The sequence below is a fragment of the Zalophus californianus genome, chromosome 2 (genome assembly GCF_009762305.2).
Source record: "Zalophus californianus isolate mZalCal1 chromosome 2, mZalCal1.pri.v2, whole genome shotgun sequence".
In the NCBI taxonomy this organism is placed as follows: Eukaryota; Metazoa; Chordata; class Mammalia; order Carnivora; family Otariidae; genus Zalophus; species Zalophus californianus.
This window is the reverse complement of record NC_045596.1, coordinates 37584146-37599532: the sequence shown is the minus strand read 5'-3', so window position 1 is coordinate 37599532 and position 15387 is coordinate 37584146. Positions and strand designations below refer to the sequence as shown.

The following is a 15387-nucleotide window of genomic DNA, read 5'->3' as shown; positions in this document are numbered from 1 at the left end:
TCCTGGAATCATGACCTGAGCTAAAATCTACAGCTGGATTCTTAACCAACTGAGCCAACCAGGCACCCCCACTTATCTTCTGAGGGAAAAGAACATATGAGCTTGGCTCAACTACTTCTGTTCAACACGCTTAACCTAACATGCCTCACCATTTATTAAATAATACTATACTATAAATGTGATGCTATGAGTCATAAAGAGTTCAATATCGTTATCTTCAACTTACGGTGATTTAGGCCATCACATACTGCCTCATATACCTATCTCTTTCAAAGAGCTGATAAATATCTATTTTCTACAGCAATAAATGCTTATAAATCAGATTTTTTTAAGATTATTTATTTATTTATTTATTTATTTGACAGAGAGACACAGCGAGAGAGGAGCACAAGCAGGGGGAGTGGGAGGTGGAGAAGCAGGCTTCCCGCGGAGCAGGGAGCCCGAAAAGCAGGGCTTGATGGGGGGCTCGATCCCAGGACCCTGGGACCAAGACTTGAGCTGAAGGCAGACGCTTAAGGACTGAGCCACCCAGGGGCCCCTATAAATCAGATTCTTGAAGGAAGGCTGGAATGAGTGTTCCGGTTTTGTTTTATTTTGCTCCCCCCCCAAGATAGCCAGAGAAAAAAAAGGACAGAATTAGCTGTGGTTGTTGAGAAAAATAAAGATCCAGAGTCATGTATTACCTCTAAGAAATAGAATCAAGACTTAAGTAGAAATAAAATAAGTTGTTAAATAGAGAAAGGGTTATTATATTCAGAAAGTAAGTAACCTTTGCTAACTTCCTTCATTTACAGATGCTACAAATACTCTGTCCATATGGTGTTTGTCGCCCTTACTGAAGAAAGTGCACTTTCCTCAGTAAAGTAAATACACTTAACAGTGTCCAAGATGTATAAACTTCTGCATGATTTGTTTCTTTTGTAAATTTGGTAAATTATCATTCTTTATCACTACAAATATTGCCAATTTCCAACACTGTCACTTTCTTCCTTATTAAATATCTGGGGATTTTGAGTCTTTTTTAAATTTTTATCATGTATGTTTCCCGATCACTTTTAAATATATTCTTTCATTTTAGGATCTTTCGAGTCGACAGTAAACTGTAATATCCTTAAATTATATTTAGTAAACAATGTTTCTTTTATCTGCCATCCATGCTTGCATACAGGAGAAATATTTCTCCCAACTATAACTTGTCTAAAAAAATCTATTTTTGCCACACAATTTAGCTTTATTCTCAACTAAAAGATATGTGAAAATAATCCCTCATTTTCTTTTATGGCTGGTTTTCTTTTTTTCTAACTCCCTACCCATATGTGAAAATAACATTCAAGGACATAATTGAAAATAATGAAATAATGTGTAATAAAAATCAACCAAAATAGAATCCACAAAGTTTAAAGGAAGAACAGACTAACAAATTAAATGTAATTTCAAGTTTTATTAGAATTAGATTTAAAATATCATAAGTGCCATCATGAGATGCCCAGCAAACCCTTTAATAAGCATTTAACCTTCATGTGTAGGAGTTAGTCATTAATTTCAAGGCTCCTCAAGAGTAAAAAAGAAATTCATAATGTCAAGCACCAAGTTTACAGAATGCATATATTCCTTTTATTTAAAAAATAACATATGGCATTCAGTCTGATGTTATGACCTACATTTATGCATATTAGAAGATAATTCATTTAGCTGTATTTATACTAGTATTGTTACTGGAAAATCACACAGGTATCTGGTAGTGAAGAGAGATATGGTACAGGCTGCTCAGCTCTCCTATAATTCTTGGAGATAGAAATCAGATATATTTATTTCTGCCATTGTTTCAGTATATGCTTCCTGAAAATTCAACTTGTCTAATTTCAACATTGTCAGAATGATTTTTTAAATGTAGTATTTGTTCTTTATATAAAAATTGATACAAAATTTGATGCAGAACAGGTATAAAGTGTTTGCATTGCTTTTGAAGTACCATTCTCAAAAGTAGTAATATGCTAACTAAAAGAAATATCAATTCAAAGCTTGATGTATATTTATTTGTCTTTGTATCCAACTCTAGAAAATACAGATATAAAACATCTAAATTTTCCATGATTTTTGTCTAATTTTATATGTGTTGCCTTAATAGACTATATCTTTTCCTAATTTTTTCATTCTGGTTCAACATGGCTTAGGATACAAGAAAACCAAAGAGTATTTGGAAATAATCCACTTCTGAGTGCTTTATCCGGAACTTCTCAGAAGCTCTGTGTGTGTTTAGGAAGCAGAAATTATAGCTCTGCGCTCATGACCATTTGATAGCAAGAACTTTAAAGATGCAGTCCACTCTATTTTACCACTTCATGCCCATTCCTTCAAGAGTAACTCAGTATTAATATTCTTCATTTTAACCCCTATTTGAATGTTACTAACTTATCTGTGACATATCTAGGAGATAAAGCCTTGTTTTTTTTTTTTAATAAATATTTTACTCAGTTTTTTCCATTCTTTCAGCCAGGTATTAATTAATTTGGAATCCATACAGACCCTGGTATATTTCTTCTTAAAGAAGAGATGTAATTACTTGAAGTCGATGTAGCTCTTTCTGGAAAATGAGATAATTTCTGTTTTTAGACATAATGAAATATAATGAATCTTCCTTTAAAGGACAATAAAAGGGCTGTCAGTTTAGGCCATATTCATGGAGAATATATAGAGCCATTAGTAACATGTCTCTGTTAATGCTAATAGCACACAGTCATCTTGATGTTTTAGGTAGGCCTGCACTTAACTAACAGCACTTTTATAATTAATATCCTAACATAACTGTAATGAATGAATTCCCAGTTAGGGAAAGGGAAATAGAAAGTAGGAAAAAAGGGGGGAGGGGTAGCAAAAGCAGAAAGCAAGGATACTGGACAGAGAGTGTAGTAGGCAACCAATTATTATTATTTTTTTTAAAGGAAGAAATTTTCTGAAAATCAATCTAAGGCATTACAGTAGGGGGTCTCCATCTCTGAACCGACCAATGCTCCCTGTTGTTTCTGTCAAGAAAAAAGACATTGTGATTTTCAGTGTAATTTCAAACCTTGTGATATAAGGTTGGCAGGCTGTCCCTCCAGCATGCTGGAAGAGCTCACAGATGAATGAAAGGCAATTTCACCTCTGTCATGGGCGATGGTATAAGATGTGCTCTTCTCAAAGAAAGATAATACAAAATCTTATCTTACAAAACATTGCAAGATGCTGATTGAATCTTAACCTCAAATTATTTTATTATGTCATATCTATCATCTTTAATAGACCACCCAGAAAAAGGAATAAATTAGGAAAATTGTCAGGAAAGTTGCCAAACTTAAGAAAATTAATACCCCAAATTTTTAAATAGCTGTCCATATAATGGGTATATATTGTTTGATTATTTTTAAATTATTAGAAGAGAGAAGAGTTCCTTCCTGCTTTCTTCCTCCTCCTCCTCCTCCTCCTCCTCCTCCTCCTCCCCCTCCCCCTCCCCTTCCTCCTCCTCCTTCTCCTTCTTCTTATTCTTCTTCTTCTTTATAGCAGGAAGGGAAAAACGAAGGCGGGGTATCAGAAGGGGGAGGAACCATGAGAGACTATGGACTCTGAGAAACAAACTGAGGGTTCTAGAGGGGAGGGGGTGGGGGGATGTAGCCTGGTGATGGGTATTAAAGAGGGCACGTACTGAATGGAGCACTGGGTGTTATACGCAAACAATGAATCGTGGAGCACTACATCAAAAACTAATGATGTAATGTATGGTGATTAACATAACATAATAAAATTTTAAAAAATTATAAATTATAACTGTTAAAAAAAGAATGGAAAACAGATAAAAGATATAATTTGAACAATGAAAAATAAAGAATGGGCCATTGCATAAATTTCAAGAATAACTTTTACAATAGTAAGATTTTTACTGGTGTTCTCAGAATATTGAAGAAAGAGATTTATAAACTGTTTCAAGTTAATTAAAATGCATCTAAAAAAGTTCTAGAGTTCCAAGAATGTACAACAAAGCCCCTTACACACAGCATTTCTCTCCAGTAAAAAAATAACTAGAAATGTCTGTTTTAATCTATAATTCTGCAAATAGCACAAGCTCAGTTTTAAAAAATGATTTTTGAATGTATCTAGTATAAAAGAAAAGCAGAAATGTTTTTCTGATAATTGTCTATCATTCTGTTCCTTTTCTGTATCTTCTGTAATGTGCACCTGTAATGATCAAGAACATTTTCTAATTTTGTAAATGATCAGCATGACTCAATAAAAAAAAACCAAAATAATTTTGAACACTTAAAAAAAAGAGAAGAGTTAATAATTAGATTCAGAATTTATGAAAATAATGCCTTTAGTTGTCAAGACAAAAATTAGGAGTCTAGGGATGCCTGGGTGGCTCAGTCGTTAAGCGTCTGCCTTCAGCTCAGGTAATGATCCCAGGGTCCTGGGATCGAGCCCCACATCGGGCTCCCTGCTCGCCGGGAAGCCTGCTTCTCCCTCTCCTACTCCCCCTGCTTGTGCTCCTGCTTTCGCTATCTCTCTCTGTCAAATAAATAAATAAATAAATAAATAAATAAATAAATAAATCTTAAAAAACATTAGGAGTCTAGCAATTAAGTTAGTCACTATTAGGAGACAGTCTTTAAAAATCTATTTTAAATAAAAAATAAGGATTAGCTGTGTCTACTTGTGAATTTCTTCAGACAACACTGATAGACTTTTGACACATTGATTTTAAAATAAGAGATTACAGACAGATTATTTTAATAATTCAGATTTCCTACTCTCTACAGCTCCTCCATCAAAGTATGCCTGAACAAATCATTTATATTTTAAGGGGTTTACATTTCTTAGAATGCAGCAATGTCTCCAAGTTTTTATTTTATTGTGTTAACATAGAAACCCATTCCTGCATGATGGAAAATGGATGTTTATAAAGGACTCGGTTCTTCAACATATCTTTAGCATACCTTCAATTAATTCACTCAAGAATTTAATGAGTTAATAGCAACTTCATTTTACAGATGAGAACACAGAGTCTCAGAGAGAATGCAATTTTTCAAGCCTAAAGAACAGATAGAACTTTAGCAAATACCCACAGAGGCTGATCCCAATGACTTCCTAGGTTAGCATTTCCCATCAAACCATAGTAACTCAAAATTTATTGGGGGGTTTAAGAATAAAATAGGCCCCAGAATCTTTGTGAAACATTGTGCCAGGGTTAGATAAAGTTTTATTACTTCAAGTTTTCCAAGCATTTTTTACATATTCATGGGTATTGTGACTATCTGGAATATATTATACCATGTAGCCCTTCTCTATTTCTCCTTGGAGTATTTTGTCAGTCTAACATTCTATAAAACACAGTCTAGGAAAGGTTAGTCTAGGCAATTCCTTGATTCACCTAAATTTTATTGAGTGCTTAATATACACCAAGTACTTTGCCAGGTACAAGGAAAGCAGGTTCATAAGGATAGTCCTATATTTCAAAGAAATCACAGCCTAGAATCAAACACTACAAACTCTGTACTGTAATAATAAAAATAATAAAAAATAATAAAATCTGACAATTACGGTACCAAAGAAGAATTATGGTACTAACACAGTCTGGGTTCAGGAAGGAATTTACATAGAAGGTGATGGTTAAGATAACCTTAAAGAATGATCAAAATGAAGTTTCTTTTTATAATACATGATTGCCATAACCAATTTATGAATATTAGTGTTTGTATTTTTCATCTCTCTGTAATGAATATTATATGTGGGCCATGTCCAAATTTGAACTTGCATTTTTATCCTTTTCTTTTTGCATAAATTAAACTGAATTTCATACACACACACTTATATATACAGTATATATACACATACATATATACTTTTTTTAAAAGTAAATCGTCTATTCCTCATGGTGATATAGGCCAGTGTTCTACATTGAGGTATAAAATTCTCATTATATTATCTTTAGTTAACCTACATTAGTTAGATTATAAAATTTTACCATAGTTCCTATTGATTGGATTATTTGTCATCTAGAAACTCAACAATAATAAAGCAGTTTAGAAACAAATCTATGAGCCAGAGATATAATGAATAACTTCTTTTTATTTTAATTTATGTTAGAATCGACAATTTTGATTAAGATCAACATATGGTGACTGTAGTGGAATGAATAGATTTAAATATCTCATCTCCTAAAAACAACTAAAATATTGGACAAATTTGTCAAGAATAGATATTACAGAGCTCTGGAAATCAACCAGTGACAAACAACAAATTCAGTTTATTCATTAGAAACTCTCAAACTTCCAGGAAGAATAATGGTGTTCTTGCCTTGGGTTGCTCTACAAGAAATTCTACAGGAATTGTCCAGGCTGAAATGAAAGACACTAGTCAGAAATGTGAAGCCACAGGAAGAAATTAAGAGTACCCATAGATGCAACTACATAGACAAATATAAAAGAAAATATAAACATATGTTTGTAATTAATTACTTCTCCTGATTTAAAAGTCAACTGCATAAAGCAATAATTATAAAAATGATTTCCTGATATTATAATTTATAAAGATGTAATTTGTATGATAATGGTAGCAAAGAGAAGGGAGTATAATGGAACTACATTCGATCAAATACTTTTTATCTTATTGAAATTCAGTTGCTGTTATCAAACAATAAGTTACAAGTTAATATATTAATTGTAATCTCCAGGACAACCGTTAAAAATAACAAAATAATTAGCTAAACAACAAAAAAACTATGATATACACTACAAAATATCTACTAATCACACAAAAAATGTTATAATGGAAGAATAATGGTACAAAAATGATGGAAGACTTATAGAACACAAATAGTAAAATGTCATTATCAGTAGTTACATTAATGAAAATGAATACAACACTCTAATAAAAAATGCAGAGGTGGGCAAAATGGATTTTTAAACAGATCCAACTATATGCTCCACAACAGAGAGAATTTAGATTCAAAGAAACAAAATGGTTAAAAGTAAAAGGAAGGAAAGATATATACCATGCCATCAGAACTCAATAAAGAGATAGGTCATTAATATTAGATAAAATAAATTATAAAACAAAAACTTTCAGGAGACAAAGAAAGATATATTCTAATGATAAAGGATCAATCCATCAGGAAGACATATACTTATAAACATATATACACCTAACAATGGAGCCTCAAAGTATGTGAAGCAAAAGCTGACATAATTATAAAGTAGGCAATTTAACAATAATATTTAAAGATTTTAACACCCTACTGACAAAGATGAAAAAAACAGACAAGAGATCAATAAGGAAATAAAAGATACTATAGCACCATAAATCGACTAGACCTAAAGACATCTGTGAAATAATCCAAAAACAGCAGAATATACACTTTTCTCCTATGCACTTGGAACATTATTCAAGTATATGACATGTTAAGCATAAAACAAACCAAAGTAAGTTATAAAGATTGAAATAATACAAAGTATATTCTCTGAAAACATGAAATAAAATTAGAAATCAAGAAAAAAAAGAAAATTAGGGACCTTTTCAAATATGTGGAATTTAACATACTCCTAAATAACTAATAGGTCAAAGAATAAATCATAAGTAAATTTAGAAAATTTGAGGTAAAGGAAAGGGATATAAAACATACTAAAATGTACTAGATGAAACTAAAGCAGTGCAGAAAGGGAAATTTAGTGCTACAAACTCATTTATTAAAAAAGAAGAAATATTTCAAATAATTAAGCTATCTGTTCACCTTAAGAAAATGGAAAAAAGAAGAGCAAATTAAACTCAAAGGAAGTATAAGGCAAGGAGTAATAAAGGTTAGAGAGCAGAAAAACAGAAGACAAATCAACAAAACTAAAAGTTGGTTATTTGAAAGGATTGAAAATTTTAACAATTAGCTAGAATAAACAGAACAATGAGAAAGAGAAGATTCATATTGGAAATAAAAGAGGAGACACCACTACCAACATTACAGAATTAAAAATTATTATAAAGAATCTATGGATAATTGTATGCCAACAAACTTTATAACGCACATCAAAAAGGACATATTCCTAAAAAGACACAACAAAATTAACTCAAGAAGAAATAGAAAATATGAATAGACCTATAAAAAGTAAATAGATTGAATTAATAATTTTCAAACTTCCTACAAAGAATAGCCTAGGTCCAAATAACTTCATTAGAGTAATTAATACCAATCATTCACAAACTCTTCAAATTAAAAAAGAAAAGGGAACACTTCCTAACTCATTCTATGAGGCCAGTATTATGCTAATATCACAAGAAAAGGAAACCAGAGACCAATACCTGTTATGAATATGGATGCAAAAATAGTCAATAAAATGCTAAAAAACTTAAATAAGCAACCTACATAAGAAGAATATCACACCAAGTACACATTTTCCCACCAGTACAAGGTAGGTTCAACATTCAAAAAATTAGTCAAGGTAATACATCTAATTAATAAAATAAAGGGCAAATAAGTAAATGGTCATTTCAGTAGATGCAAAAAAAAAAAAAGGCATTTGATAAAATCCAATACACTTTCATGTTAAAACATTCAACAAACTTGAAGTAGAAGGGGACTCCCTCCGTCTCCCAAAAAGAATCTACCAAAATTCCACAGGTTTTTATCCTTAATGATAAAAGGTTGGATATTTTCCCACAAATATCAGACGAAGGCAAAAATAACCACTATCACCATTCCCATTACACCATTTCCAGGAGGTTCTAGCCATGGAAATTGGTTAGAAATAAAAGGAATTCAGATTGGAAGGGTAAATTAAAATGATCATTCTCTGCAAATGACATGATATTGCACATAGAAAGTCCTAAAGAATCCACACACACTCAAAAACTATAGAATTTATAAATGAGTTCATTATTATTTGCAGGATAGAAGCTCAATATGCAAATTTCAACATTTTTACATACTACAATTAAAATTCCAAAAATGAAATTAGGAAAAAAATTTATAATAACACGTATTTGCAAAAATTGTTTCTAAAATTAATATGGAAAGGCAAGAAGCCCAGAATAGCCAAAAGACTTTTTAAAAAGAAGAACAAATTTGGAGTGCCCATACATCCCGATTTCCAACTATACTACAAAGCTATAGTAATCAAAACTGGTTTTTGAGGGCTATCTGTCAATGGAATACAACTGAAACTCCAGAAATAAAATCTTACATTTATGGTTAATTAAGTTTTAACAAAGCTTTTTAAGACAATTTGTTGTGGTAAAATAGTCTTTTCAATAAATGGTGTTACAGTAACTGGATCCACATGCAAAAAAATAAATAATTCAGACCCCTACTCCACATAATAAACACAAATTTTGATATTAAGGTGGATCAGAAACATAAATGTAAGAACGAAAGCAATAAAACTATTAGAAAAAAACATAGGAGTAAATTTTTATGACCTTGAATTGAGCAAAGCCCTCCTAGATAAATATCTAAAGCAGAAGTAACAACAACAGAAACAGATAAACTGGACATCACTAAAATTAAAAGCTGTTAGCTTTAAAGACACTCAAGAAGTGAAAGACAACACATAATAAAAAAACTTTTATAAATCACATATATACAAGGAATTGTATACCTACAACATAAAAAAATTTTTACAACTCTATAATGAAAAAAGAAACAATTAAAATAGAAAAATGATTTGAAAAGATAATTCTCCAAAGAAGATATATAGATGTTCAATAGATACATGCAAAAATGATCAACACTATTAGCCATCAGGGAAATGCAAATAAAAACCACAATGAGAGACTACTCTACACACACTAGAATTGCTAAAATCAAAAAGAGACAACAAATGCTTGTAAGAATGCAGAGAATTTAGAACCTCTTAAATTTGGGTGGGATTATATAATAGTGCATCCACTTTGGAAAACAGTTTGGCAGTCCCTCAAATTGTTAAACATAGAGTTAGTTACCATATGATCCAGAAATTTCACTTCTAAGTATATACCAAAGAGAAATGAAACCATATGTCTGCATGAAAACCTGTATGTGAACATTCATAGTAGCATTATTCATAATAACCAAAGTTAAAAACAACCCAAATGCCCATCATCTGATGAATGAATAAATAAAATATTGTATATCCATACAATGGAATGTAATTTAGCAAAAAAATGGAGTACTATACACACTACAACATGGATAAATCTTGAAAACATTGTGCTAAGTGGAAGAAGTCAGTTACATAAAACCACATATTATATTATTCCATTTATACTGAATGTTCAGAATGAGCAATCCATAGAAAGAGTCCCGTGGTGTGTTTAGGTGGAGAGAAGAAGGTGACTGCTAATGGGTACAGAGCTTTTTGGGTGGCAATAAAATAAATTCCAAAATTTGATAATGGTGATAGTTGTGTAGTTAATATATTAAAATATATTGAAAGTGTAAATTTTAGGGGTATCTGGCTTAGTTTGTGGAGCATGTGACTCTTTATCTCGGGATTGTGGGTTCGAGCCCCATGTTGGTTGTAGAGATTACTTAAAAATAAAATCTTTTTTTAAAAAAGTATAAATTTGCGGGGGAGGAGCAAGATGGTGGAGGAGTAGAAGACCTAAATTTCATCTGGTCCCAGGAATTCAGCTAGATAGCTATCAAACTATTCTGAACACCTACAAACTCAACAGGAGATTGAAGAAAAGAATAGCAGCAATTCTATGAACAGAAAAGCGACCACTTTCTGGAAGGTAGGACAGTGGAGAAGTGAATCCGAAGCGATATTTGGGAAGATAGACCAAGGGGTGGAGGGACCCTCCGTCACCCAGCTACCAGCAAGTGATAGAGCAGCAGAGAACAAAATTGGAACTTTTAGAAGTCTGCTCTGCTGAGGGACATTGCTCCAGTGGCTAAGCAGGGGGTGGAACCCCCATGGGACAGTATGGTCTCAGGACCCTCGGGGTCACAGAAAGACCAGGAGTGCCTGAATGTGGCAGAGCTCCCAGGTGTCAGAGCAGGGAAGCCAGCTGCAAAGATGGAGCCGAAGAGTGGGCTCTCAGCTGGAGGCTGCCATAAACCATGATCCGCGGCACAGTCAGGCCACTATTCTTCCAGCAAGGACCTAACAAGCAGCAGAACCAGGGAGACCCCCTTCCTCCCCAAGGAGGAGTGGCATGGGAGTGCACCACAGGAATCTGCTGGGGTTTGGAGATTCCAAACGGGGTGGTGTGCCAGAGATAGAAACACTCGGTCACAGGCTGGATGAGCACGGCATGCCGCCGGAGACCAGGGAGAGAGGAGTGATTGACTGCTTTTCTCTGATGGCTCACTGAGGAGTGGGGCCCTGAGTTCATGGCTCCTCCAGGGCCAGAGATTGGGAGGCCGCCATTTTCATTCTTGTCCTCCAAAGCTGTAAGGAAAGCTTTCAGGCAACAAAAGCTACTGAGAGCAAACCCGAACAGATTACTTAGCCTGGCCCCTGGCAATTCCACCTCGGGCAAAGACATTTGAGAATCACTGCAACAGTACCCTCCCCCAGAAGACCAATAAGAACAGCCAGCCAAGACCCAGTTTACCAATCAATGAGAACTGCAAAACTCTAGCCCTAGGGGAATACAGAACATAGAATTCATGGCTTTTTTCCCAAGATGCTTTAGTCTTTCAAAATTAATTTTTTAAATTTTCTTTATTTTTTTCTAATTCTTTTTTTAAAATTTTTATTCTTTCCTTTTTCAACCAATATCTTATCAATTCCTTTTTAAAAATCTTTTTTCATTTTCATTTTTACAGTCATATTCTATCCCTTCATTATATTTAACCTAAATAGAAAACCTGAACAGACCCATAACCATTAAGGAAATTGAAGCAGTAATTAAAAATCTCCCAACAAAGAGGAGCCCAGGGCCAGATGGCTTCCCAGGGGAATTCTACCAAACATTTAAAGAAGAATTAATACTTATTCTTCTGAAACTGTTCCTAAAAATAGAAATAGAAGGAAAACTTCCAAACTCATTATATGACGCCAGCATTACCTTGATCCCAAAGCCAGACAAAGACCCCATCAAAAAGGAGAATTATAGACCAATATCCCTGATGAAGATGGATGCAGAAATTCTCACCAAAATAATAGCCAATAGGATCCAACAGTATATCAAAAGGATTATTCACCATGACCAAGTGGGATTTATTCTTGGGCTGCAAGGTGTTCAACATTTCCAAATCAATCAATGTGATACAATACATTAATAAAAGAAAGAACAAGAACCATATGATCCTCTCAATAGATGCAGAAAAAGCATTTGACAAAGTACAGCATTCCTTCTTGATTAAAACTTTTCACAGTGTAGGGATAGAGGGAACATACCTCAATATCATAAAAGCCATCTATGAAAAACCCAGAGCAAGTATCATTCTCAATGGGGAAAAACTGAGAGCTTTCCCCCTAAGGTCAGGAATGTGGCAGGGATGTCCACTATCACCACTGCTATTCAACATACTACTAGAAGTCCTAGCCTCAGCAATCAGACAACAAAAAGAAATAAAAGGCATTGAATTGGCAAAGAAGAAGTCAAACTCTCACTCTGCAGATGATATCATATTTTATGTGGAAAACCCAAAGATTCTACCCCAAAACTGCCAGAACTCATACAGAAATTCAGAAAAGTGGCAGGATATAAAATCAATGCACAGAAATCAGTTGCATTTCTATACACCAACAACAAGACAGAAGAAAGAGAAATTAAGGAGTCAATTCCATTTACAATTGCACCCAAAACCATAAGATACCTAGGAAAAAATCTAACCAAAGAGGAAAAGAATCTGTACTCATAAAACTATAGAATACTCATGAAAGAAATTGAGGAAGACACAAGGAAATGGAAAAAACGTTCCATGCTCATGAATTGGAAAAACAAATACTGTGAAAATGTCTATGCTACCTAGAGCAATCTATACATTTAATGTAATCCCTATCAAAATACCATCCACTTTTTTCAAAGAAATGGAACGAATAATCCTAAAATCTGTATGAAACCAGAAAAGACCCCGAATAGCCAGAGGAATGTTGAAAAAGAAAAGCAAAGCTGGTGGCATCACAATTCCAGACTTCAAGCTCTATTACAAAGCTTTAATCATCAGGACAGTATGGTACTGGCACAAAAACAGACACATAGATCAATGGAACAGAATAGAGAGCCCAGAAATGGACCCTCAACTCTATGGTCAACTAATCTTTAACAAAGCAGGAAAGAACGTCCAGTGGAAAAAAGACAGTCTCTTCAACAAATGGTGTGGGGAAAATTGGACAGCCACATGCAGAAGAATGAAACTGGACCATTTCCTTACACCATACACAAAAATAGACACAAAATGGATGAAAGACCTAAATGTGAGACAGGAATCCATCAAAATCCTTGAGGAGAACACAGGCAGCAACCTCTTCAACCTCAGCTGCAGCAACTTCTTCTTAGAAACATCGCCAAAGGCAAGGGAATCAAGGGCAAAAAAGAACTATGGGCGTTTCATCAAGCTAAAAAGCTTTTGCACAGCAAAGGACTCAGTCAACAAAACCAATAGACAACCGACAGAATGGGAGAAGATATTTGCAAATGACATATCAGTAAAGGGCTAGTATCGAAAATCTATAAAGAATTTATCGAACTCAACACCCAGAGAACAAATAATCCAATCAAGAAATGGGCAGAAGACATGAACAGACATTTTTCCAAAGAAGACATCCAAATGGCCAACAGACACATGAAAAAGTGCTCAACATCACTCTGGCATCAGGGAAATCCAAATCAAAAGCTCAATGAGATACCACCTCACACCAGTCAGAATGGCTAAAATTAACAAATCAGGAAACAACAGATGTTGGCAAGGATGTGGAGGAAGGGGAACCCTCCTACACTGTTGGTGGGAATGCAAGCTGATGCAGCCACTCTGGAAAACAGTATGGAGCTTCCTCAAACAGTTGAAAATAGAGCTTTCCTACGACCCAGGAATTGCACTACTGGGTATTTACCCCAAAGATACAAATGTAGTGATCCGAAGGGGCACATGCACCCCAATGTTTATAGCAGCAATGTCCACAATAGGCAAACTATTGAAAGAGCCTAGATGTCTATCAACAGATGAATGGATAAAGAAGATGTGGTGTATATATGCAATGGAATATTATGAAGCCATCAAAAAAACTGAAATCTTGCCATTTGCAACAATGTGAATGGAACTAGAGGGTATTATGCTAAGCAAAATAAGTCAATCAGAGAAAGAATTATCATATGATCTCACTGATATGAGGATTTGAGAAACAAGACAGAGGATCATAGTGGAATGGAGGGAAAAATGAAACAAGACGAAACCAGAGAGGGAGACAAACAACAAGAAACTCTTAATCTCAGGAAACAAACTGAGGGTTGCTGGAGTGGAGGGGGGTGGGAGGGATAGGGTGATAGACATTGGGAATGGTATGTGCTATGGTGAGCACTGTGAATTGTGTAAGACTGATGAATCACGGACCTATAGCCCTGAAACAAATAAAATATTATATGTTAATAAAAAAGTGTAAATTTTATAGTATGTGAATTTCATCTCAATAAAGCTGTTATTAAGCTCCCCCCCACATTGAGATACCACTAATTAAAAATTGGAATGTCCATATTTAAAAATAATCTTTTTTTTTTCCAGTTACTGCGGCGCGAAGAACCATGAGCAGCAAAGTCTCCCATGACACCCTGTACGAGGCGGTGCGGGAAGTCCTGCATGGGAACCAGCGCAAGCGCTGGAAGTTTTTGGAGACGGTGGAGCTGCAGATCAGTCTGAAGAACTATGACCCTCAGAAGGACAAACGCTTCGCGGGCACCGTCAGGCTTAAGTCCACTCCCCGCCCCAAGTTCTCCCTATGTGTTTTGGGGGATCAGCAGCACTGTGATGAGTCCAAGGCAGTGGATATTCCCCACATGGATATTGAGGCGCTGAAGAAACTCAACAAGAATAAGAAATTAGTCAAGAAGTTGGCCAAGAAGTATGATGCCTTTTTGGCTTCAGAATCTCTTATCAAGCAGATCCCACGAATCCTGGGCCCAGGCCTGAATAAGGCTGGCAAGTTCCCTTCCTTGCTGACCCACAATGAAAACATGGTGGCCAAAGTGGATGAAGTGAAGTCCACCATCAAATTCCAGATGAAGAAGGTGCTGTGTCTGGCAGTGGCTGTTGGCCATGTGAAGATGACAGATGACGAGCTTGTGTACAACATCCACTTAGTGGTCAATTTCCTGGTGTCCTTGCTCAAGAAGAATTGGCAGAATGTCCGGGCCTTATACATCAAGAGCACCATGGGCAAGCCCCAGCGCCTGTACTAAGGCACAGTTCAATAAATCCTAGTGCTACCCTTAAAAAAAAAAAAA

At 34.8% G+C, this 15387-nt stretch overlaps 1 protein-coding gene across 1 annotated transcript; it reads left to right on the top strand.

The window, feature by feature from the left end:
- Positions 1-5307: 5307 nt before the first annotated feature.
- On the top strand, positions 5308-15387 carry LOC113925020 (60S ribosomal protein L10a-like). Its single transcript, XM_035726235.1, has 2 exons — positions 5308-5330; positions 14685-15387. Exon 2 carries the CDS (start codon positions 14689-14691, stop codon positions 15340-15342), a length of 654 nt encoding a protein of 217 aa, XP_035582128.1. The 5' UTR covers positions 5308-5330; positions 14685-14688; the 3' UTR covers positions 15343-15387.

Coding starts and splice junctions, on each gene's coding strand:
- LOC113925020 (XM_035726235.1), top strand. CDS start 14,689: ATGAGCAGCAAAGTCTCCCATGACACCCTGTACGAGGCGGTGCGGGAA.